Source organism: Magnolia sinica, chromosome 5 (assembly GCF_029962835.1).
Source record: "Magnolia sinica isolate HGM2019 chromosome 5, MsV1, whole genome shotgun sequence".
NCBI classification, from domain to species: Eukaryota; Viridiplantae; Streptophyta; class Magnoliopsida; order Magnoliales; family Magnoliaceae; genus Magnolia; species Magnolia sinica.
This window is the reverse complement of record NC_080577.1, coordinates 98424668-98450014: the sequence shown is the minus strand read 5'-3', so window position 1 is coordinate 98450014 and position 25347 is coordinate 98424668. Positions and strand designations below refer to the sequence as shown.

At 39.4% G+C, this 25347-nt stretch overlaps 1 protein-coding gene across 13 annotated transcripts in view; it reads left to right on the top strand.

Annotated features, from left to right (window-relative positions):
- The window catches only part of LOC131246397 (uncharacterized), a 43349-nt gene that overhangs the window by 745 nt on the left and 17257 nt on the right, over window positions 1-25347 (top strand). For all 13 annotated transcript variants that reach the window (XR_009171354.1, XR_009171360.1, XR_009171358.1 and 10 more), the window contains exons 2-6: window positions 30-82; window positions 7811-7979; window positions 8079-8142; window positions 22363-22442; window positions 22580-22736. Coding sequence is in view for 6 of the 13 variants with exons in the window: in XM_058246496.1 (XP_058102479.1) it covers window positions 30-82; window positions 7811-7979; window positions 8079-8142; window positions 22363-22442; window positions 22580-22736 (523 nt within the window). In the remaining 7 variants the exon portion in view is untranslated. The remainder of the gene's footprint in view (window positions 1-29; window positions 83-7810; window positions 7980-8078; window positions 8143-22362; window positions 22443-22579; window positions 22737-25347) is intronic.

Sequence of the window (25347 nt, the reverse complement as noted above, 5' to 3'; positions counted from 1 at the left end):
TTCTTTGGTTTCTGTTTTTTTGTATGCAGAAAATGGATCTGGGTCCATGCCCGAAGGTGCACTCGCTGCAGCTGAGAAAGGAGTATCCTCTTCTTCTTCTTTTTTTTTTAAAATTTTAATTTTAATTTTAATTTTTATATATCAATGCTCATGTCACTTGCACTTTTATTAAGTTTTTTCTGAGGACCACTGTAAGTGTTTTATAACAGAAGAACATTACAGAATGGATGATCTTGTCTGTTTGGCTGGCTGTCATCAAGCTGTCTAAGACTTGAAGTAGTCAATGTCCAAATTCAATGAACAAAAGTTCATCATTCTAATGTAAAGACAGTCCATTCAATCTGATTTTGAGATGCCCCTTCCATAATGAGTCCCACAATATAGATGCTTTGGATTAAGTCACATGCTCAAATAGATCCCCATTAGGAAAAAAAGACCTTAATTTGACTGTATTTAAATAGTTGCAAGGCATTAATAGTTATACGGATACATTTTTTTTTTTTTCCTGTATTCTATGCATTTATGATGGCAAGGCCTCTTTCAGAGGTTCAAAGGGTCTTGGTGAAAGATGAGATATGCGGAGACTAATTTCATAGGTCGTTCAATGAAGATTTGTTTATAAGGATTGAACTAAGATGGGCCTCACACCCTCTGGGGTTGGAAGGGCTTGTCAATTATCATTGAAATCTGGGCAAGTAAAGACAGCCTCAACAATGGTCAAGGAGGGAAAGATTATGGTGATAGATGATATGCCTGTGTGGAAGATATCAGGTGAAATGGTATTAGTTTTGTTAATTAGTCTTTTCAATAAAATTGTGTAATGCGAAATGAGAGGGGGATCATTGATTCTTGTTCACACTAACAAAGGGGACGCATAAAGGGGAGGATTTCCCAATATCCCTTAAGGGGCTGTTTGTTAAGTTGGAAATGTTTGGATATGAAGCGGGTTTCTATGGGTATGATTTTTCCAGCATTTGTATTATAAAAAGTATCTCTAGAAGTCAACTGTCATTATTATGTTTTTCCTCAGAAAATGAGTGAATTGATTTCTTCCCCAAATGCTAATCCATGGGCATTTCCACAATAATGGATACGCATCTTCGTTGACTTGACTTTTCACATTTTCATGGGAATCAGTTATGCAAAAAGAACATGTATTGGTTTCATGTCCATAGTTTTCCTTGCCCATATGATACCACCTAGGGTTTCCATATCCATGTTTTTGGATTCTTCCTAACCAAATAAACTGTAAATACACCCCTAAGGGAAGGGGTAGTGATAAGAAAAATAATTGAGGCGAACCGTGCTGAACCACTCGAGGGAAAGATTCCTCCCCATATATAAAAATTAGGAACATTTCTATCCTTGACATTTCGGGCCTTTCTTGAAGATCAGACCATGTGAAGTTGGCTCGAATGAGAGGGTAATCAACTAGATCATGCCTTCCAAGAAAGACACGTGCTCCTAGTAGTAGTAGATGCCCCTTGCAACTTCTTGTAAGGGAAGTGAACCATGTTAAAATCTCCTCCTACACCATGACAATCATCACTTCGCCCTGACAATGCTTAACTCTTTTGAAAGAGCGGTTGAAGGCTCGTGTGATTATGACCGTGAACAATAGTGAAGGCCCACCTAAGCCCGAGAAGAACATAAATCGAATAAGCCTCGCCATACCAATCCATCTTCACTAGCGAGTTCAAATCCCAAATCACTAGAATGCCTTTTAACGCCCTAGTAGCACTTAATGACACTCGAAGGCCCCTCAAACCTAAGAGAAGAGTGATCTGTTCTAATCATGCATTTTAGTTTTCTAGAAAACAACCAAATTGAATTTATGCTTTGTAGAAATTTGTATGACCTGATTCCTCATGCTTGAGCAACCCGTTACCCATCCCTCTAAAATTTCACACCACCATCTTCATTGATCATCCTTAGAGATTACACCGTACCATTTTTTAAGCTTTCGTTGGATGATCCATTTAGAAGTGGTTTGCTCACCATTTCACTGACAATCTAGGTATTATGTAATAGTATCGGCTGACAGTTGATACGGCCCCCATATAAGCCGGTATGACCCTCTAATGGCCAAAATTTTTTCTTGGGGGAAAAATTTCAAAAAATTATTGGTAAAAATCTAAAAAATGCGTCCCAAATATATATGTATATGTGGCTTGTATTTGATGGTGTAACGGGCCACCCTTTGGTGAGAATGCTGTTTAAATATTTTTTTGGTAGGAATGTAGTCTGTCAGGCCATGTCAGCCAGACCTACTGAAAGTTGACTTAATAGGGCTTAATCGAACATAAATCAAGCATGGTTTGGTGGATTAGCACGTGTTACATATAAATACAACAAAAAAGATGGAAAAAGTGATGGTTTACCCCATCCGATATTTTCCAAAATGGTTGTTCGGTTCATCAAATTGCACTCAAATTGAGTTTTGGTCCTCTAAATATGCCTAGATATAGTTTATAATTAGTTTCTAAGCTTACTTCAATGTTGAAATGAAGAAAAAAGTGGAAAAAATTCAGAAAAAAATGCAAACAAAAACTATCGTAATGGGCCCTTTATGGTCAATACGCCCTTCTTTTCTACAATAGACTGATTCACCCTCGAATTGCCTAGCGGGGTGATTGTTTCCGTTACCTAACAACAACCGATATGTATGAACATAATGTAATCCTTTTGTTAGTACCAAGTCGGCGATACCTTTCTAGCCACATCCTTGTTTATCATAGTTAATTGATGCCTAGTGGTTAATAAGGTCCTTGCTACCTCACTTGGCTCATTTGACATGGGGGGATATGTATTTTTTTCTTGTTCACCTTCTCCCTCTCTTCCATGAAATGGAATAGGGATCATTACCTTCAAAGAGATAACCCTAACTTTACCTACACTTTGCATAGCATCATAGAACCATTGCTTGATTCGATATTTGATAGATGTCGCCTTTGCTGAAGACCTTGAGACACCATCATGCTTTGCTAAACCTTCTGACCATGCTACCATGTAACCAAATCCTCTCGTTTTGCTTCATGACTCCCACACAAAGGTGGCCCCTAGAAGGATAAGGGTATTACATTGAATTTATTCTCTTCGTGATTCCTTTGTTTAGAGGCACAAATAGCCAACATCATTAGGGCAAGTTGATAGTTTGACCATGCCGAGACAATTGGCTCTCAACAACACAAGGAATATCTATGGGGAGGAAGTAGCTAGCCATCCTTTATTAGAACCTGAAGATGATGGGATGCTAAGCGAACCCTTAGTAATGTACCAATCAGTCAACCTCAAGGAAAAACCCATTTTGCCGATTTCCATGGTAAAGTAATGTAAATGGGCCATCATTACTATTTCACCACGTTTGTTTAAACATGTATTATGACACATATTTCGAGGGTCAAATGCATAGTAATAGGAGTTACTTAAAGAAATTTGCAATCATTACAAAATTACATTATATTGCAGTGGAAACCCCAATCCAAACACCAACATTAGTTTTGTTGATTTGACAATGAAGTAATGTAAAATTGCCACCATTACATTTTTACCATGATAAACCGAACAATGTAATTGGTGCCATTATTACTGTCAAATGCAGCTGATGTCACCAGACAAGAGTAATTTGTAATCATTGCCTATTTCCTTTTCCTATTGTAATTGGTAAAACAAACGGGCCCTACGGGGTTAAGACATCAAATTCAGGAGCAAACATGACCTTGGGGAAAACCTCAACGCTTTGCCGTTCATCGCAAGATTGGAAGCCTCTAAAACTTTAGATTAGGGGTGCAATGGGTTGGGTCAACCATGGGTCAATTAACTTTACCCACTTTTGAAGTAGTTTAATGTCAAGCTCAATGGGTAGGGGGTCGGATATAAAATTAATGGAAAGACTGGATTAAATTGTCAATTGTTCCTATTGGAAATAGGGTTGACTCGAGCGAAAGCCCATGGTTTTGAAGTGCTCAATTAATATGTAAATGGTATCATTTTATGAACCTTTCAAAGAACATACATGGATATCTTTCTATTTATCATTGATATTCCAAAATCAGTGCCCAACTTTTCCTTGAACCAACAAAAAAATTATTGATTGAAAGATGCCTTTTGACCAATAGCTATATAAACACATATTACATTGTCCTTTTTGAATGAGAGTAATATCTATGGGCCATTTAGGAAACAAGGAGATTCAAATCCAACAATGGAGTAATGTGATGAATACATCATATATTTGGTGGAAGACATGAAACGAGTTGAAAAAAAAAAGAAACTCTTGAACGGTCTTGGGCTAGAAAATGTGGCCCATTTAAGTGAATGGGTTGTTCTTGGGTTGCACTCTACTTGATTTGACTTCCCCATTCAGTTCATCAATAGGCTTGGCCCGATGACCTTATTCGACTCCAACCCAAAAATTGAGATAAAATAATAGAAGATTACTATGGACAGAGACATATGATGTATATATGTTTATATGTATCCACTAATTGGGCCTGGCTACCTTTAGCCCAATATTTCATTCTAGAACATGAGCTGGGTCGGGTTGGTCTAGTCCGATCTGATTACAATTAAATGGGTTGTGTTGGTCGAGTTGGGCATGGACTTGATGAGTTGGGTTGGGCCACAGGATGATGGGTTGTGGGTCAGGTTTGAGCCATAATTCTTAGCCAAATTAGTAAATAGGTCATGTTCAGGCCAACTCCAAACCAACCCAAACCCGACCCAATGCCACGCCTACTTAAGATGTCCTCAAATGACAACCCCCTCCCCCTTCATAAATGCATACTTGATTACTTGGGATGTGCCCCTCTTTTTATCTGATGTGTCTTAAAATGACACATGGTGTTCGTCATGTAGGATGGCATGCACAGATTCTGAAATATGTATTGGTGCAGGCCTCAACTAGAGACTCCACTCGACAATTGCCACCTGTCAACGGTCATTAGTACTCGTAAGCTGTGGACCACATGAACTAGTCCGTCCTCATTTTTGCCGGTTGGCTGCTTTGATCAAAGATGGCATGGTCCATCACACATTTGGGTGAGGCTCACCTCCGACTGTACCTTGATCCAGATCCACCACTGTCACGACCTCTAGCACAACCACCCCCCAAAGCAATACGACTCCCATCAAAGATGCCCTAAGCATTCGATACATCTAGAGCTTCCCTCAGTTCCATTTTCTAGCTTGAGCCACCTCTTTGTCCCTATGATTATGAGTTTCTATCTCACCAATGATATCAAGGAGCAAGTATTACGTCATGGTATTGGCTAACACATTGACTGATATGACTCTATAAAGGCCTTTTTTCGGGAAATACAAAAAAATGGTAAATTCTAAAAAATGTGAGGATCCCAAATATGTGTTCTTTTTCAGTTTTGGACATGTATTTGATGGTGTAGCAGGTCATTCTTTGGTAAGCATGTTGTCTGTTTGGCAGTGTCAGCTTGACTTGCTCAAAGTTGACCAAATAGGCCCTAGTCAACATCAAATGAAGTATGATTTGATGGATTAGGGTCTGTTAATATACATACAACAAAAGGAAGATGGAAAAATGAAAAGAAGTGATGGTTTACCCCTTCTTCCAATGTTTCCCAAAATGATCTACTTCACTTCGATCCAACGAATCGCACTGATATTGTGTTCTGATCCACAAAATAGGTCTAGATCTAGTTTAGAGTTGGTTTCTAACCTTTCTTCATGGTTGAAATGAAGAAGTGGTAAAAACAAAATAAAATTGAACACAATTTTTCAATGCCCTTGATGGCTGTATTTGCCCTGTAAATGTGCTGCTGTGGGCTGATATGGCCCATTTTTTCATAACGGACCAATTTATCACCATATCATGTAACACGGGTGACATTTCCTTCACATCTGCCGATACGTAACTGTTTCTTGATACCATTTCAAGGAGAGTATGGTCCTTCTCCATCTTAGATTTGATCGCATAATGTCTGTCTTCGATCCAAAGCATAATTTTCCTCCTTCCTCTGGAAGGTTTTGCATTTTTTATTTTTATTTTTGTAAACTCTGCTTCTTCCATGGCTGTTGTCACGGATCAACCTCCACTACTGTGCCAATACAATCACCCAATGATTCAATAGCTTTATAGTCCCAGGCTACCAGTGGGATTTTGAGTAGTTGAACCCACCAAAGTTTGCTTGTTTCCCCATCTCAGTCTCTGAACACTTGATGAAACTTCTGATTGGGCTATCCCAAAATTCCTCTGCCCCCTTGAGATAGCATTGTGGCTTCATCATCATTTGACAACTGAATCCAGATCTTCCTGTTTACTAGCCTTTTCACCTTCTCTGGTTGTACGTTGCATTTCAATGCTATCCAACCTGCTACCTCCTGATCAGAAACAATTGTCGTAGAAGAGGAAGCCAACTAAACTAAAGCTGCAAGCATGGTTTATTTTTTTAGACCAATAATTAAACCATATCTAACTGATTTGGAGTCACCTTCCTCTGCCATCCAAACCCTTTTCTTGCCAGCCTTGGCATTCGTCACTGCATCACCGAACTACTAGGATCTCGACAGTGTATGCAGGGAACCTACCAACATAGCTATAGAAGCACTGACCGGAGGCTCAATGACTGGAGTTCTAGCTCTTCCATTTCCAAACTCAACTAGAGGAGGCTTCCCGATTTCTGATAGTGCATCTGGACCATTTGAGCTCTTTGGGTCTTGGAGCTTTGCATCCCTATTCCATGCTGTTGATCTCTTCCACCTTTACAACATCTTCTTCTGATACAATATGAACGAAGGTAAAGCCTCAAATTGACTTGAGGCCCTATCACACAGAAGCACCGCTTCCCTCGGTGATCCTACCATCTTGAAGATATCCTCTTTCTCTGAGATTGGGGGAGAGTGAGCTATCCTCTGCTATTGTCTCCTTTCTACTTCCTTCTAACTTCAGTCCAAGCTTCTTTGCTCAATGAACTGGGTAAATGTATATTTTCAAGGTTACAAGAGATAGCTCCGACCATTTGACAGTTGACCTTTTAATGTTTCTTTGGAAAACTGCAGTCCAAAGCAAACAATTGAAATATTGGTGACTGCAGTTTTCTATTTCCTGAGGATTTCACAAGGGTTCTCCATGTCCACAACTCCACATTTAGGATTTCTATGCAAATAGGCCCTTGGATTCTCATATTTTTGCTTTCATTGGTGTAATTTCAACAGTAACATTTCGGCATTGAAGAGGGGAATATATGGCTGGTTGATCATGTGTTCTTTGTCGAAGTAAAAAAACATGTCTTTTTTGCTTGGTTCAGATCCTCGCAGGTTGGTTCTACCTTTGAGTGATCTACATTGTTCATTTAGTGGGTCACATCATTGATGAGCTCTGAGATAGAAACAAAGGAGCTTCTAGTTTGGTGGCCATGATTTTCTGATGTGGAAATCTCTGACAGCACGACCCGTACATAGTGCCCTCCAGATGAATGGCCTGGATCACAAGAGTTAGGTCCCACCTGCATGGCTGCTGGCGAAGCAAAAATGCCTTTTTTGCTTCTCCAATCATTCGTATATTTCCTCTAGTTTTTAACAAGTTGGACTAAGCTTCTTCTAAACCCGGACAATTTGAAAGGCTCGTGTAGCTAAGAATCATTGTGGCCTTATCTGCAAGTGTTACACTATCACCATGACCTCTGAGTCATCAATAGCCCCTACTCTCTCCAGATTTTGTTTAGGGCAAGGCAATGAGAAGCAAAACCTTTGGCTGTGGCTGCTTTGAATATAGTACTAACCTGTAGGGCTTCAGAAGTTGCACTTCTTTCCCATGACTTTCCTGAACCATTCATAGATATGAAGAAGCAAAAGGAAAAAGTACAGACAATTATGACAGGGACTTGGAGGATGTCATAGATAGGCTTATTGTTGAGTGTGATCGGAAAATTCAAAGAGCCCTTAAACGACTCGAGGACGAGGATGCTAAAGCTGCCATTGCTATATCTGTGTCTGAGGTTACGCAGGTAACTGCCCTGTCTTTCGTGGCTGGATCTTCAGTTAACTGTTAGTCCTTTTATTATTAATTTTGTGGAAAATCTAAGCGTTCTGCTGATAATATGCAGACACCCGAGGTTCTCGAGTTGTCGAAGCAAATAAAGGAAAAGCTGAAGGAAGTGGATGCTTATGGTAACTCCATAGAGCTGCCATAAAAATTCTGTTATTCATGGTTATTGTGAAAAAAGTTGCTTGTGCGTGATAGTTTAATACAATCTTGGATGGTTTAGATGTTAAAATGAATGGGCCGTGCTTTCTTGAAGTGAAATGCAGCCCTGTTCATAATATTGGAATTTAAGGCAATGCCAAATTTTCTTTTCTTGGAAGTTTATGCGGACGTCCTTTATTAATCAATTATTGTGGCCAATCAATATTGGGGTAGGTTGCCAGGGACAGTGATATGCTTATAGCTTTAGAGTCATCACATTGTTTTTCCTTTCCATAGAATTCTGTGTATTTTAATGAATGTCTGCCATATATACTTGGTGTTACCTCATCCTTTTCCTCATTGATATCTTGTGTTGGACCAAAACTTTGTTTTTGAAGGGTAAAAAATGTATTGAGAGTTCAGAGTTTATGCAGACGCCCTTTATTAATCAATTATTGTGCTTGGTCAATAATGGGGTGGGTTATCAAGGACAGTGATATGCTTATAGTTTTAAAGTCATCACATTGTTTTGCTTTTCCATGGAATTCTGTGTATTTTAATGCATGTCTGGCATATATACATGGTGTTTACCTTATCATTTCGCTCATCGACATCCTGTGTTGTACCAAATTTTTTTTTTTTTTTTTTTTTTTTGAAGGGTAATAAATTTATAGAAGCAAAGGAGAATTTGATAGTTTGATGTTCAGAGTTTCTAAAGAAGGTTTTGTATGGATTGAGAGTTCAAAGTGGTGGACAAGCATGATGGTTCGAAATAAGAGGAATCTTGAAATCAGGGAGAAGATATTCATCCCGCAATCAAACCATCTCATAGCTTCTCGTTAGTACGATGTAGTTTATGCACATAACGATGGTCAGAAGATGAGCCAAGAGGAAAAAGGGAAATGGCAGGTTCAGGAAGATGGAATGTTATGTCCTTTGGGAGCGCGGGAAGGAGGACGGACAACAACGGCCATGAAGAAGAAGAATCTTAAAGGGGATTCTCATGGTCGAGCCTCGTGTGACTTACCCACAATCTTTGTCCAAGAATATCTAGGAGATTGGGTCGAAGATCACTTCTATTGCACTTTTGGGAGATGTGGGAAGGTAATGGAGGTTGTTATCCCTCGAGACAAGAGGTCGAGAGTGGCCCAGGGTTTTGCTTTCGTGCGAATGCAATTGGAAGAAGAACTTAGGTATATTCAATGGGAAGACAATTGTAGCATAGAAAGCCCATTTCAGCCTAGAAAGGGCAACATACGACATGCGAGAGGTGGGTTTGAGATAGTAGGGGCTTCTTGGGGTAAATACAAATTGGTATTGATTCCCAAAAGTTACGCAGAGGCGGTGGAGGGGTAAATACAAGTTGGTATTGATTCCCAAAATTTACGTAGAGGCAGTGGTGGTGTAGCCTGAAATGGTGATAGAAGCCTCAAGGGAGTCCAAGAAGGTGATGGAAACTCATAGTGCCTCTTCAATTACAGGAAGGAAATCAGGTCGTTAGGGTTAATCTTAAAATTATAAAGATGGTTAGAAGCCAATTTCACCATTCGCTTCTTGTTATTGCTCTACCTGGTGCCTCCCTTCAGGAGATTCAGATTTGGTTCGAAGCATGCTGTCAGCTCAAGGAAGATGATTGTGAAGAGGTGGAGCTATGGGTTTCAGTTAGGACTGGCGTCAATCTAGACCAAATTGTTGCAGCAGGAACCTTGTTCAATGATGGTCTAGTCATGGAGGTCGGTGAGATGAGAAGTCCTTTGGACAGGAGGTGTGGTATCTCGTGGGTTGATGGGGTTTTTAGGGCGTTCAGTTGATGCCTTGGGGAGGTGACAATGATAGATCTAGCCACACCACATCCAATGGAGATGAAATTAGTGTTGCTAGGGTATGCATAAGAAGACGATCCATTTGGCTCAATATGAAATCGATAGATTTGTGAAGAGAAATTGGTGGTGGGGGTGGTTAGGGAGTTTTCTTGGGGGGTTCTATGTAAGTGGGGGGAGGAATGGCAGTGAAGGGGCAGCATCTTCAGGTCGAAGGTGGTCGTCAATGGCAGAAATCGAGCATTGATACCATTCTCTGGTAGAGTACATGAGGGTGAGCAGGAGGGAGGGAGGGGTGACGTGGGGCAAGACCTGGAAAGAGAAAAGGTGGGGGACGCATGTCCATTCCCGTTGTGACATGTACAAGAGTTTTCGATGAAGGCATGGTGTTGGTAGACATGGTTGTAAGAGAACCATCCACTTGTGGGGAGTTGGTGATCCTTGGCCATTCATCAGCCTTAGTTGTGGTGGAGGTTCGGGCAAACCCGCCATCGGATGAAACACAACTGTTAGATGTTTTGTTAGCATCGCCTGGGTGGGAAGTTTGGGTAGAACCTTAGCCTTGGTCGGCCGATTTGTCGACAAATGCAGTAAGAAGCCCGTTAGAACCTTTAGTAGAGAGGTTTAGCTTGCGATTCGGCTCCAGAGCTAAGGATCAGAGTAATGCGTGTCTTCACGAGAGTAGTGGTTGCAAGGATTTAAATGAGGAGTTGACAAGTGGGCGGTGAGGCTCAGAAACATGCGATACTATTTACGATGAGGCTCCTCTCCTCCTTACACGTGGCGAGGCTACTATCTAAGCGTTGAAAGTTTTCACACGTGTTTCCCCGTCTCAAGATGACAGGGCGCTCGTATGTGTCTCGCCACATGTGTTAGGTGTTAAGTAGGAAACACATGTGCAACTGGGTCAAATGTGTGACATCAACTTGGCCTTTTTGATAAGAGGGGGATGATGCTATATTTTCTTATTCCAAGATGATGAGAACAAAGCGCGGCATCATCTCCGAGGCAGTTCGATATCAAAGTAAGTCCTCTCTATATGATTGCTTATGGTATACGAGTTCCAGGGCCGGATGCGGATATAACTCCGGCTACTGATCAAGGGATGGAGATGGAAGCGCTAGTCAATTTTTTGAGGCTGGTGAGTCGTTCTGTCAAGGTGATGAAATAGCAAGTGCAAAGTTCTTCAACGACACACTCGATGTTACACCTTTGCAAGCTGTGAGGGAAATACCCATTGAGGATCGTGACACTTTTTCTCTCTCCTTTAAGATGTTTCTCTAATTTATCTAGGCATTCGTTATATGTCGGAAGAGAAGAGGATGGTACAAGGATATGTTGGAGCATGTGGGTAAGTCAATAGGGATGACTTTTGGTGTTGAAGATGACAACTTATAAGCTTTCATCTAATTTGTCGAGGAAAGAAGCAAGCCGAAGGCAAGGGAGTTGCGGAAGCAAAATTCTAAGCCGAAATTCCCCAAAGGACGGAGAGAATTGATGAGTCTTGAATGCTCCATAAATTATGAATCGGTCAGTAATGGCGGTGGTGGCAACAGGGGCAAGGGAATTTGACATGGTTTTTAATGAAGATTCTTTGTTGGAATATAAGGGGGTTAGGGAATTAGGAAAAATGTATAAGTTAAAAAGGTATGCAAAAAGTATGAGATTCAAATTCCATCTCTTTACGAAACTAATTTGGATTCTTTTGATGATAATATTCTCAGTTCTATTGGGGAATTAAGAACAAAGGCTGGGTAGCTTTAAATGCTGAAGGTACCGTGGGGCAGTCACATAGGGTTATTCTCGGTATCGATGGTTTTCAGGGAAATCTCTTCTCAGTTCAGATGGTTGTTCTCGGTAGTATATGGTCCATGTATTCTTCTGGGTGGAGTTGAATAGGTCAACGCCATCTTCAATTTTGCGTGGTGCTTTGGGGGAGATTTCAACATAGTCAGGTTCATTCGTGAGAAGTCAAATGGAGGGCAACTTACTAGAAGTTTTAGAGGATTTGGAGACTAGGTGAATCAAAAAGACATGATCAACATCCCTATTGTGTGGTCTTCCTAGAACAACTTCAGATAATCACCCCATTATTTTAGAAGTTGAGGAGGAGAGCTGGGGTCCCAAACCCTTCCGATTCGAACTTGCATGGTTGGATGTGGATAATTTTGCAAAAATGGTTAGAGATTGGTGGGAGTCCATTGCAGTTTCAGGTACACTTGGATACTGGCTAGCTTAAAAGATAAAAAATCTTTAGTTATACTATCTGATTGGAAAAAAGAAGTTTTTTAATAATAGAACTGAAAAGGCTGAATGCATTATTAGTGAACTCAACGAGCTTGATATTAAAGAAGAGGGGTCTATTTTTTTTTTTTTTATTATAGAAGATCGGAATAGGCGTTTGTACCTACCGGCGGAATATTCCAAGTATCTTAAGGAAGAAGAAATTATGTCGAGGTAGAGATCAAGATTTGTGTGGCTTAAAGAAGGAGATAAAAACACCTTTTTTTTTTCATGGAATAGCTAGTGCCCGAGCTAGACAAATTTAGATCAATAGTATTTTGGTTGAGGGAAAAAGAATAGAAGAGAAGGATGATGTATGTGTTGCCATTGTGGATTTTTATTCAAAGTTACTATCTAGCCAAGGTTGGAAGCGACCTTTACTAGACGATTTGTCGTTTAGTGGTATCTCGATAGTGGATGCAGAATCACTTGGGGAACCCATTACAGAAGAAGAAATCAAATGTGCATTTGACTCTATGGGTAGCGATAAGGCTCCAGGCCCCGATGGTTTTCCTATTGCTTTCTTCCAAGTCTTTCGGGACACACAATGAAGGAGGTTGTGAAAGAATTTTGTGATAAAGGAAGACTTGCCAAAGGGATGTGATCCACATTTATAGCCTTAATTCCAAAAAGAGGACCAATGTCACTATTTGAGTTCCTTCCTATTAGTCTCATTGATAGACCCTAAAATTTTTTGGCGAAGGTGTTGGCTAACAGATTTAGATTAGTGTGCTCTCTTCGGTTATATAAGAAAATCAAGGCGCGTTCGAAGTGGACAAACATATACTGGACAATGCATTGTTAGCTCATGAATGTATCGGCTCGAGGCACAAGGCAGGCAGAAAGGGCATGCTGTGTAAATTGCACAGCGAAAAGGTGTATGACCATGTGGAATGCGGTTTCTTGGAATATATGTTAAAAAGAATAAGTTGTGGAAGCAAGTGGATAAGCTAGATGCTTGGATGTGTATCATCCGCCTCTTTCTCAGTTTTGGTTAATGACTCCCCAAAAGGGTTCTTCAGAGCTACATCGGGTTAAAGGCAAGGGGACCTCCTTTCTCCATTTTTGTTCATAGTGGTTGCAAAAGCATTGAGCAATATGTTATCCAAAGGTCAAGAGGTGTGACTTATTTCTGAATTTCAAGGATCAAAAGGAGTCAAAATATCCCATTTACAATTTGCGGATGACACTTTATTGTTTTTTATTGTGGATGAACTTATGATAGATAATTTAAGGAAGATATTGTGGTGCTTTGAAGAGGTCTGGGGCTGAAGATTAATGTGGGAAAAAGCGAGATGCTCAGCATGAAGTTAGCTAGGGAAGAAGTAGATAACTACACAAAAGTTTTTGGGTGCAGAGTGGGATCCTTGCCATCGGCATATTTTGATCTTCCATTATGTTTGGGGAAACCACCGAAGCATTTATGGAGTAAGATAATCGAAAGGTTTGAAGGAAGCCATCCAAATGGAAGTGGTGGGGTGTATCACTCTTATTAAAGCGGCTCTTTTGAATTTGCCTTCATACTTAATGTCTCTTTACAAGTGCGCAAAGTCAATTTTAGAAAGGTTGGATAAGATGCGAGGGATTTTCTATAGCAAGGGGCTAAAGATCAGCACAAGTTCCACTTGCTCAATGGGAAGAGGGATGTAAGCCTCTAGCTGAGGGTGGTGTTGGTATAAGAGATCTTGAATCCTTGGATGTGGCTCTACTTGGTAAGTGGTTTTGGTATAAGAGACCTTGAATCCTTGAATGTGGCTCTCCGCGGTAAGTGGTATTGGAGATTCGGGTTTGTAGAATGCAAGCTATGGAGGGAAGTTGTAGCATTTGGTTAGGTCTAGTTTCACTCTCCCTTGGCAACAGTTCTTAAATCCGTTACTGGGAGAATGTGTGGTGTGGCGATAGACCTTTGGAGACAGATTTTCCTTCTCTTTCAAGATTGCCTCTTGTAAAGAACATCGCTGTGGCTGCTTCCTTCTCGATCGATGGGGGGAGAGGAGTTTGGTGTCCCCCATGTCGTAGGGATTTCCCAAATGAGGAAGTGGAGGACTTTGCTAGGTTATTGTTATGCCTTCAAAATATTTACCCTTCCCCGACTCTCGGATTCCCTACTTTGGGGTGCCTCTCCTTTTGAAAGATTTTTGGTCAAGTTGCTCTATTTAAAAGTTCTGGTGGGAACTCCATATCGAGCCATGAGTTTTTCCATGCATTTTGGTTCCATAGAGCTCCTCCTAAGTTGTTGGTTGGGAGAATGCGCATTCTAACTATGGACAACCTTCAAAAGAGGGCCATGATTTTGCCCAACATTTGTCTCCTATGAAAGAGTGATGCAGAAACGATTTATCATTTTGTCATTCACTGCCCTTTCGCAAGTCATTTGTGGTATCATCTTCTTAGGGTTTTTGATGTAATCTGGTGATGCCTCAATCAATTGGTCAATTGTTCCAGACTTGGCACGGGGTACAACTAAGGAGAGGCTAGATCTATGGCGTTTGTGTATGCTTGCAGTTGTTTGGAACATTTGGGGGGAACACAATGTGAGATGCTTTTGTAACAAGTTGGTGCCTTGGGTAGAAGTCTTATGGAAATCTAAAATGGACACGTTAGATTGGGCTGTTGCTCTTCGGCATATATTTGTTTCTAACGCTGAATTTGTTTTTGGGTTGTAATGTTTGCTTCGTTTTACTGTTGTATTCTTTGTTGTTTTGGTAGTTGCCAAGCAATTTTTAATAAGATCTTTATCCTTCAAAATTATTTTATTTTATTTTTCATTGAATAAGAAAAACTAAAAGTACAACAGAGTTGAGGCTGCAAGATCGCAAGCAGGGATGATACAACACCAAGAGGATGGACCAAACCTATTAGTGAATTTGTACTTCAAGGCTTAGCCTACTTTGAGGGTTTATCTGAATAGGAAAAGTAGGGTAAGATGCTAATACCATGAAATGATGTTGTTATGATCAAGTTTGTAAACTCAAATTTTGTCTATGGTAAAAAAAGGACACTGATAATTCTACTGTATAAGTTTTACCGAAAATGGTGATAATGGTGTAGTTTAGTCTCCATGTGGCATCAGTTGCCTTCTTATGCTCATCAAATACCAAAACTGTGTTATCAATGTTGTCATATCGCATACGCGATCATGTGCGATTGCATATGCCTGTGTGCATATGCGATTGCACAATTGCATATGCGACCCCATATTTGTCTTTTTTTTTTCTTCAAAAAATAAAAAAATCGAAAAATAAGAAAATAATGTAAAAAAATATAAGAAAGTAGGGGAAACTTTCCTAAGTTAATAGATAACTAATTTTACATATTTAAAATACATTTGAGTGAAATAAAATCAATTAAAAAATGAAATAAATGTCAAGTCATCCACATTCAACAATATAGTTAACAAATAAGTAACACTTAACAAGTAAGAAGTAACAAGTAACTAACAACAAAATGAAGAAGTTATTTATTATTGATTGTAGAAAGTGGAAATATAATTTACAAGTTATACCCTAACGAAATAATATTAAATGCTATATACATTGATTTATTTACTATTATTGCATTTGATCACCACCATCGTCATCATCGGAGTCATCTTCTTCTTCCACATATACGTCTTCTTCTGTTTCTTCATCATTTGTATGTACAATTACTTGATCAACATCTAACGATGGATATTCAACTAGATCATCATCTCCTTCTTTTATCTCCTCAATCTCTTTCATAGGCTGACCGCTACTACTCCCCGCCCCCCCTTTGTATGTACTAATATTTGATCAACATCCAACGATAGATATTCAACTAGATCATCATCTCCTTCTTTTATCCCCTCAATCTCTTCCATAGGCTGACCGCTACTACTCCCCGCCCCCTCCCCAAGAGCGAAAATATAAGTACCTTCTCTAGGTGTTGATCCGTATGCGGTATCTTTAACTTGGGCCCATGTCAGCTCATTGCTAGCAAAGACTTGGTCATCCGTCTCTACGAATCACTCATGATCTACATCTAGCTCATCTAAGCAGATAGAGTCATAGAAACCGGGCTTTTCTTTCTTAGCTTGGATTCGTTCTCATAATTTTTTATTGTATTGGACAAAGATCAAGTTGTTGAGCTTCTTTTGTTTGAGGCGTTTCCTTTTCTTGGTGTGCGAATCTACATGAAAAAAAGTGCATTAGGCATTAACTTAAGCTTAACTTAAACTTACAATTATCCCAAACTATAATATATTAACATTTTTATTTTTTCCCAAACTTACTGCCTTGAACGTGCTCCATTTGCGCTTGCAACGGCTAGCAGAACACGTGAGTCCAAGAATCCTCACGGCCAACTTTTTTAGAGCTGGATCCTTCCTGTTTGGGTCCACTCCATATGCAGCCCATCGGTTAACTGAGAAAAACAATTTAAGTAGGTTGGACTTTGTAGATAAGATTGTAAAAAACTATTTGTAAGAGAGTTGAGACATTCATACTACTTATTGGGGAAGCGAATAAATAGGCTGGGTTAAGGATGTAAGCAGCCGAATACAATGGAGATGACATTTTGCTGCCCCATCTTTGATTTATAATATTTATAATGGGCTTGTAATCACGTTCCTTATAGTTCAAATGGTCCATGATCTTATTTCTCGTCTTCTCCATCGCATTATATATGTAACTCATTGCTGGCTTCTTATCCCTGTTCACCAATCGCAACATAGTGACTAAGGGCTCATATGCTTTTAGCGCTTTTACCACTTTTGTCCAAAAATTTTATGAAAGGATGTTTTGTTGAACCTGTTTCCCTTCAGCCTTCTTTGACCAACGCCCATTTGTAAAATCGGTCTACATTACAAAGCTTCCAAGTTTATTTTTATTTTTATTTTTATTTTTTATTATTTTTTATTTTTTTATTTTTTTATTTTTTACATATAATATTTGTAGTGTTAAGAAAGTTGTAGCGAAACATGTGGCTGCTGAACGTAACAAGTTGCCCCCAATGCGTTTTCTCATTCAACTGAAGAGGACATGTTTGTTAATAAAGAACGTGATGCTTCTTGCCCTTACAATCACTTTTAAAAATAATTTACCTATATCTTCTAACATAAGATCAACACAATGGGCCTCATATTGGGCCCGAAATAAACAACGCCTCTTCTTCATAAGACGACGACTGACAACTACGTACAAGGCTATGTTGTCTGTAATTACCTGGACAATATATTCCTCTCCTATTTATTCAACTACATTATCTAGTAAATTAGCTAAGTAATTTGCAGTAGGAGAATGGGTCAATGTATCCATGGACTTTAAAAACATTGTCCTAGTTGGACAACTCACTAGAAAGTTTATGAGAGACTGACGGATCAATGGTCCATCTGTCGGCCATGAGTGAACAAGCATATGTTTTTCACGATTCCTTATATTCGGCTATGAAGGATCATATATAATCAACTTCGACTTTGAGGCATGTCTTCCTCATTTCATGATATGAATGAGGTTTAAGCCTAGGTCCAAATTAACCTATTCCCTCAATTACAACTTTGAAGCTTTTTAATTTTAACTCTGTTAAAGGCTATACGGGCTTCGTAAATCACTTAGCAATATATTGAATAGTGGTTTTCCTATCTATTTATATATACCGATTTTTAAATTTATTTGAGCCAGCCTTTTGCCCTGACCCTTTTGGTTGACCACATCTCCGGGTTGTGGTCTACACCATCTATCCATAGGCCCATGCTTACGAGCTCTTTTCGAGGTCGGTGGTGGTCTAGACTAACTTGTCGACATAGGGGGTACGGCTAGCTTCATCTTCATCAATTATGTTTATATCCTCATACACATCTTTTTCATATATTCCTCTCGACGTATGGTACTATTGGATCTCTTTCTCGATTGTTTATCCATATATTCCATGATCTCCTTTCGGATATCTGGAGTGATTTTGTTACATGCTCTTGCATTTCACCCCAGTGTATGTGCAAGGTGTTGCTTGTGTCGCGCAATGCCATCGGAGCCTATATACCCACATAACTTACATACTGTGTGTGTCTTATCCGTAGCACTACAATAGTGCTCATACTTCCAACCCGGGTCATTCGACTTGGGTTTCGAAGAGGAAGATTAGGAAGAAGACATGGTGTATTGGTTCTTCTTGTTATAACTTGTGAAAACTAAAAACTAAAGACTAAAGTAAAGACGAGTAAAGATTAGAGAATAAATGAAGCAAGAGAGAGAGAGAGAGCTACACTTACACACTTCCACTAGTACTTGACTACTTGTAGACTTGTTGTAGTGTTGATAGTTGTAGAAGAGAAGAAATGGATAAGAAAAATAGAAAGAGAGATAGAGAGGGAGAGAGAGAAATAGAGATAGAGAGAGAGTTACACTAACACACTTACACTTGTAGGAGAGGAGAGCAAAACAAAAGAAAGAAAGAAAAAAGAGAGGGAGTGAGTTACACACTTATTCTTGAGAGAGAGAGAGAGAGAGAGAGAGAGAGAGAGAGAGAGTTACACTTAGTCACTTACAACACTTACAAGTTACAACAAAAGAAAAGAAAGAAAGATAGAGAACTAGATAAAGAGAAGGAGAATAAAGACTTTCTTCACTCTAGTCTTTAGTCGTTGTCTTGTAGTTGAGAGTCTTGAGAGTTGAGACTTTCTTCAGCCTAGTCTTGGGTCACTCTTGTCTTGTACTTGTAACTTGGAGGCAGGCTTGTAGCTTATAGTGTACACTTGAAACAAAATGTAAGAGAAAGAGGGAAAATGTAGAATGTTTATGTATGTATGTAGAGAGAGAGAGAGAGAGAGAGAGAGAGAGAGAGAGAGAGAGAGAGAGAGAGAAGAATGTAGAAGTAGTGTTCGAAATATCGGTATCGCGCAATGTATCGCACCCTTGGAATGCAGATACGTATTGGTTATCGCACGGGATATATCATATGTATCGCGGAATTGATCGCACTTTTTGGAAAACATTGGGAAATTTGTTGAATTTTTCAATAAAACTTTAGGGATTATTTAAAAAGACCCCAATACACACTTTTAAATCATAAAACCTCAAAAAAGAAGTGGACATAATAGGTTTCCTTTGTATAGGGTCCTAAGCTATGCGTTGTTCGATTGAACTAAGACAACTATATTCATTATCCACCTCGTCCATCCGTTTTTTCATATCATTTTAGGACATCATTCAAAAAATGAACCAGATCCAATAATCAGGTGGACCATACCATAGGAAACAATGGTGATTGACCATTAGTGGGCCACAAAAGTTTGGATCAAGCTGATAATTGTTTTTTCTCTTCATTGAAACTTATGTGAAGTTATCAATGGATTGGGAGCCGAATAAAATATAGGGAAAATCAAGGTGCACCTTAAGAAGTTTTTAATGGTACGGTGTTCAACCACCACTATTTCCTTGAGTATAGTCCACACCACAGTTGAAACCTTCCTACGGTCTACAGTGAAGGAAAAGAACAAATATCATCCAACCTGTTCATAAGATCACAAAGACATGGATGAAGGAAAATAACAAATATCAGCTTGATCCAAAATTTCTTTGGCCCTCACGGATTTTTCAATAGTAGTCGTTTAATTCACACTGTTTTATGTGGTGTGGTCCACTTGAGCTTTGGATATGCTTCATTTTTTGATTTAAAACTATAAAATTATCTAGTAAAATAGATGGAAGGAGTGGATACAATACATGAATTATAGTGGGCCCCACAGAGTTTACTCAGTACGCGATACCATGCAATCCGCTTCCCACCACACTGGCAATACCAGCGCAGTTGTACTGATGCCTCAAAGTTATATGGGTCCAGCAATAATTTATTTATTATATCCACACCGTTCAACCATTTGGAGAGATCATTTTAGATCATGAGATAAAAAATGAGTCATATCCAAATATCAAGTGGACCACACCACAAATAGCAATGTGACAGTGATTATCACTGTTAAAACATTCGTAGGGCCCACCGTAAATTTTGTTTTCCATCCAATCTGTTCATGAGGTCACACAGACATGGATGAAGAGGAAAAACAAATATCATATTGATCCAGAACTTTTGTGACCTCAAAAGGGTTTCAATGGTATACGTTTAATCTCCCACTGCTGTTTGCAGTGTGGTCCACTTGATCTTTGGATCTGTCTTATTTTTTGGCTCAAGCCTTACGACGAGCTCTCCAAGTGGACGAACGGTTTGGATATAACGCATACCTTATGATGGGACCCACAAAAATTGGTGACATCAACACACCAGTCAGCTCAGCGGTGTGTCGTACACCAACCAACTGTAAAAAGGCCTCGGACGCCCTTTTTTTCGACGCAGATATGGTTCCAGCCTTCCGGAACCCAAAAATCTCTCCCAAATCCCTTTTTTTTTTCGACGCAGAGAGGGTTCCAGCCTTCTGAAACCCAAAAATCTCTCCCAAATCCTCTTTTTTTCGACGCAAAGAGGGTTCCGTCCTTCTGGAACCCTAAAATCTCTCCCAAATCCATGATTTCTTCGAATCTCGGCAATGATTTCTCCGAATTTCGCCCAAATATTTGGATTTCTCTGGATTTTGACAGATTTCTCTTACATGACCTAGAAATGTCAACCGCGGCCCCCCAAATCCATTCAAAAGCTACTCTCTTAGGCAGATTGAACAGGTAAGAGATTTTTCTATATATATAATTTTTTAAAATATATTTTTGGAATTTCTGGGTGGGATGCAAATAAGATGTCGCCGGATGTTGCACGGCTACAGTCCTACGCAAAAATCTGCGATATCAGGCATTATCGCGCTATATATCGGCGATATCTCACGATATTTTGTGATATATAGCACGATAAATGGAAGTTTGGCAATTTTTCAGTATTTTCGGGGGTTTTGTATCGCTGACTGCCGATATCGATATTATCGGCCGATATATTGGCCGATATTATCGATATTACGAACATTTTGTAGAAGTAGAAATATTAGAATGTAATATGTTATGTATGTAAGAGAGAATGCTTGAATGTATTGTTGAACACTTGAACTTGAATCTTCCTTGAAAAGAAAGATTGGAATTAGAAGAATGTATGTAAGAGAGAGTGCTTGAATGTTGAACTTGAATCTTCCTCGAAAGTGCTTGAATCTTGATCTTCCAACTTCCAAGAGAGAGGGAATGTGTGTGTGTGTGTATGAGAGAGAGAGAGAGAGAGAGAGAGAGAGAGAGAGAGAGAGAGAGAGAGATTTAATCAGTTGGAATCAAGAGATGTAAGAGAAGAAGAAAGTAAGAGAATTTGGAGTTTGGGGTGAGAATATTGCAAATGGAGGAGCTTTGGAAGCCTTTTTTATAGGCAAAAGTGTTTTTTTTTGCCAAAAAAAAAAAGTGCCAATGGTCAGATTTTTGACCTTTGGCCAATATGCGATTGCATATTGTCGCACATGTGGCATATGTGATCACATATGTGCAACGATTGCATATGCCACTTTTGCATATGCGATCTCCCCATCAGCGTGCGCATATGCGGTTGCACATGACAAGTGTGTGTTATGCAGTTGTATGTTGGCTGCTCCTGTGTCTTGGTATATTTTCCGCATTACAGGTTATGTTCTTTTTGTGACGAATAGCTTCAAATCACAAAAAGTGAATAGTTCTCATTCTGGTATCATAAATGTAAACATGCGTGTAAAGTTTTACCTTCTTAACTTCTACGGTTCTACCATGTATTGAATTGGCTCATTCTGGTATCATAAACGTAAACATGCTCTTTGGAGCTATTTGTACCATGTTGACATGTCCGAAGTTGGTTTGCAATCTTAAATCTTATCATTTTACGATAGGCTGCACATGTTTCCCAATTATTCCATGATAATAAAGTGAACTCAAACCATCTGATATGGCAATTTTTATCACTTTGTCTTCTTACAGCTTTGACACTCATCATCTTCTGTAAATCTTCATTCAATATTTTGGGAGCTTGATCCTTCAATCTTACTTTAATTGGTGTTTGTTGGTCTTCATTTGCCTGTTTTCACTTGGCAAGTGACGGACTATCCTTATTAATCATTTTGGTATCCTTTGATTTTGGGGAACTTTGAGAAACGGCTATAGATTATTGATTAGCTTTTCCAACAATATGGATCCGCAGATTTGGAAGGGAAAACAGATAATAAAATTCGGGCTTTGGAAGTGGTGGAAGAGCTCAGAGCCAAACGAGCGGACAAACAGGTTTTTTTTCTCCTCATTTATTACCAGCTTACAGGACCTTTCAGTAAATTATTTTTTCAGTATGTTTGTGCATGCTTCTGGTATATTTTCTGGCTTGCTTTTGTCAGTGATAATTCAGTTCTTATCCCCTACTGCAGTCCATGCTTCTACTGGATGCCTTCAACAAAGACAGAGCTTCTTTACCACAGCCTCTTCCAAACCCTCCTCCATTGGCTCCATTGCCAGCACTTGTTCCTCCAGATGCTCGAACACAGGAAATGATAAATGAGAAGCTGAAGAAGGCAGAGGATCTTGGTAAGCCTATTATTGTATTGATGCGTCCCCCTTCTAATATGGGTCAAACTCTTTTTGTGTGTTGAATATTGTTGATATTTGTACTCAATATGTTGCCTTATATCTACATCATTATATGCTCTAGTTTCTACATTCGAGCTTGCTTCTTCTTCTTCTTTTTAATGGATTGTGTTGAAGCTTGCTTGCTGTATTTGTTAATTTTTATATAATAGACACCAAAGGTGACATTCTCATGTCATTTTTCTGTCAATGTCCGCATTCCACTCTTGATTTTTATATAATAGACACCAAAGGTGACATTCCCATGTCATCAATGTCCGCATTCCACTCTTGTTATAAAGTTTGGTGAGTGTCAGAGTATGTTTTGAGATATACATTCGTGCTCTCTATGTAGTAACAGGATTGGATATTTCTTCAATGGGTTTCTCATTGTAGTCATGTGTTACATTCATGTATTCAATTCAGATTGTGTTTATGGGTGTATGGGCTTGTGTATGTGCCCTTGGATAGTGGAAATTAGACTGTTAGAAAACAACAATTGCGGACATTAGACATCTTGTTTAGCTTCCTCTTGTTTCTATCTGCTAAGATGGTATGCTAGTGAAAGGAAAGAATCCAAAATCCAGTTGTAAGAGAAGTATATTTATACGCATGGCTTCATTAGTAGCCTTATTCTCCAATTAGCTAGCCTTTAAAAAAAAAAAAAGAAAAAAAGAAAAAAAAAATCTACAATTAGCTAACAAGTAGCTTCATGTGGTGATGTACTGAAAAAACAACTGTACCAGAAGGTATATTAGAAGTCTGCCTGTTTCGGAGTAACCTTTCAAGGAGTTCAAGCCTTCCTAGCCACTCAATCAAGGGTACAGGTCGTCCCTCAGGCCTCAGTGACCAGGGGAGGCTGAGGAAATTGAGAACTTTGGGACCACAAACAAATCGATTTCAGTGCCTCAATCATGTGCAGATTGGGTCAACATATGGTCATTTCGTACATATGAATGAAGAACATGGGTGCTGAGCCAAAAAGACAAAAAAAAAGGGCAAAGAAAAGAAAAGAATGGAGAGCAGGGCATAGTCATCATATTGTGGAGTTTGGGAAACTTAACCAAACTAGCAAAAACAGCTAAATCTTGGTTATTTCTTCTGGACCCGCTGGAAGGATGCTCTTGAGAATACTTATGTAATCTGATGTTTTCCCCTCAGCCACTCACTAACACATCCGTTAAAAGTTAAAACATTTCCAATGTTTTCTTAGGCGTTGGTTATAATTTTATCTTTCAATGTTAATGGGACGAATAAGTGACAGGAACTCATGCCCTCCTCCGAAATACATAGCGGTCCTTTGGATGCCTGTAAAATCAAGTGGTAATCCAATTATAGGGGGCGTTTGCCTGTAAACAGATTGCAGGCTGTAATCTGAAACATAACAAAATGTCATGTTTCAGATTACAGGTAAAGGGATTTTGGCCAACGACTCTAATTTTTGAAAAATTTCAATACAGAGAGTTGCAGATCTTCTAATGACAACTCAAGGACCTAAAACGATTTTTTTTTTTTTTTGGAGGAGAACGTACCTTTTCTCCGGTGAGTGTTTGGACATCAATGCTTCCTCCCCATCTCTCTCTCTCTCTCTCTCTCACACACACACACACACACACACACACACACACACACACTTTCTCTCGGGTTATTGTTGCCAGGGTTGGGAACCCTAGAATGCAAGAAACCCCTCAAGCAAGGGGGTGGGGATTGGGTACTACCCCCCACCGGAACCTAGTTCGAGACGGATTTTCCTGTCAGGGACTCTGTGGGGTCCATCATGATGTATATATTTTATCCATGCCGTCCATCCATTTTGAAAGATCGTTTTAGGGCATAAGCCCAAAAGGGAGGCAAATTGAAGGCTCATGTGGACCACACCACAGGAACCAATGGGGTTTGAATGCCTACCACTAGAAACCGCTTGGGGCCATAGAAGTTTAGGATCAAGTTGATGTTTGCCCTTCATCTAGGTCGATGTGACCTTATGACCAAGTTGGATGGGAAATAAAAATTACGGTGGGCCCTAGAAAGGTTTCAACAGTGGGATTCAATGTCATCACTGCTTCATGTGGTGTGGTCCACTCTAGCTTCCGATCTGCCTCCTTTTTGGGCTCATGCCCTAAAATGATCTCTCAAAGTGGATGGATGGCTTGGATAAAACACATATCAAGGTGGGCCCCACGGTCCCTTTGATGGACATCACTATAAAGGTCTGGATCCAATGATTTTAACCGTCAATTAGATGGCCCATGGCCAATAAATAGATGAACATTATATATTGATTATATGTGGGTCATGTCTAGCTAGCGGATACGGTTTTAATCAGATTTTTCTTTTTCCTTTTTTAATCATATCTTTTTATAGCCATCAATTAAAATGTTTGGATCCGATGATCCTACCCGTCAATTGGGTGGCCTGTGGCCAATAAAATAGATGAACATTGTATATTGATATGTAAGCTATGTCTATTTGGATTATGAAGACATGTTTAAACCCATTAGTTGCTATTAATTTGATGTCAGTTTATAGTTAATTATTTATATTCAATAGTTTCTCATCATAAAAAAGGAAT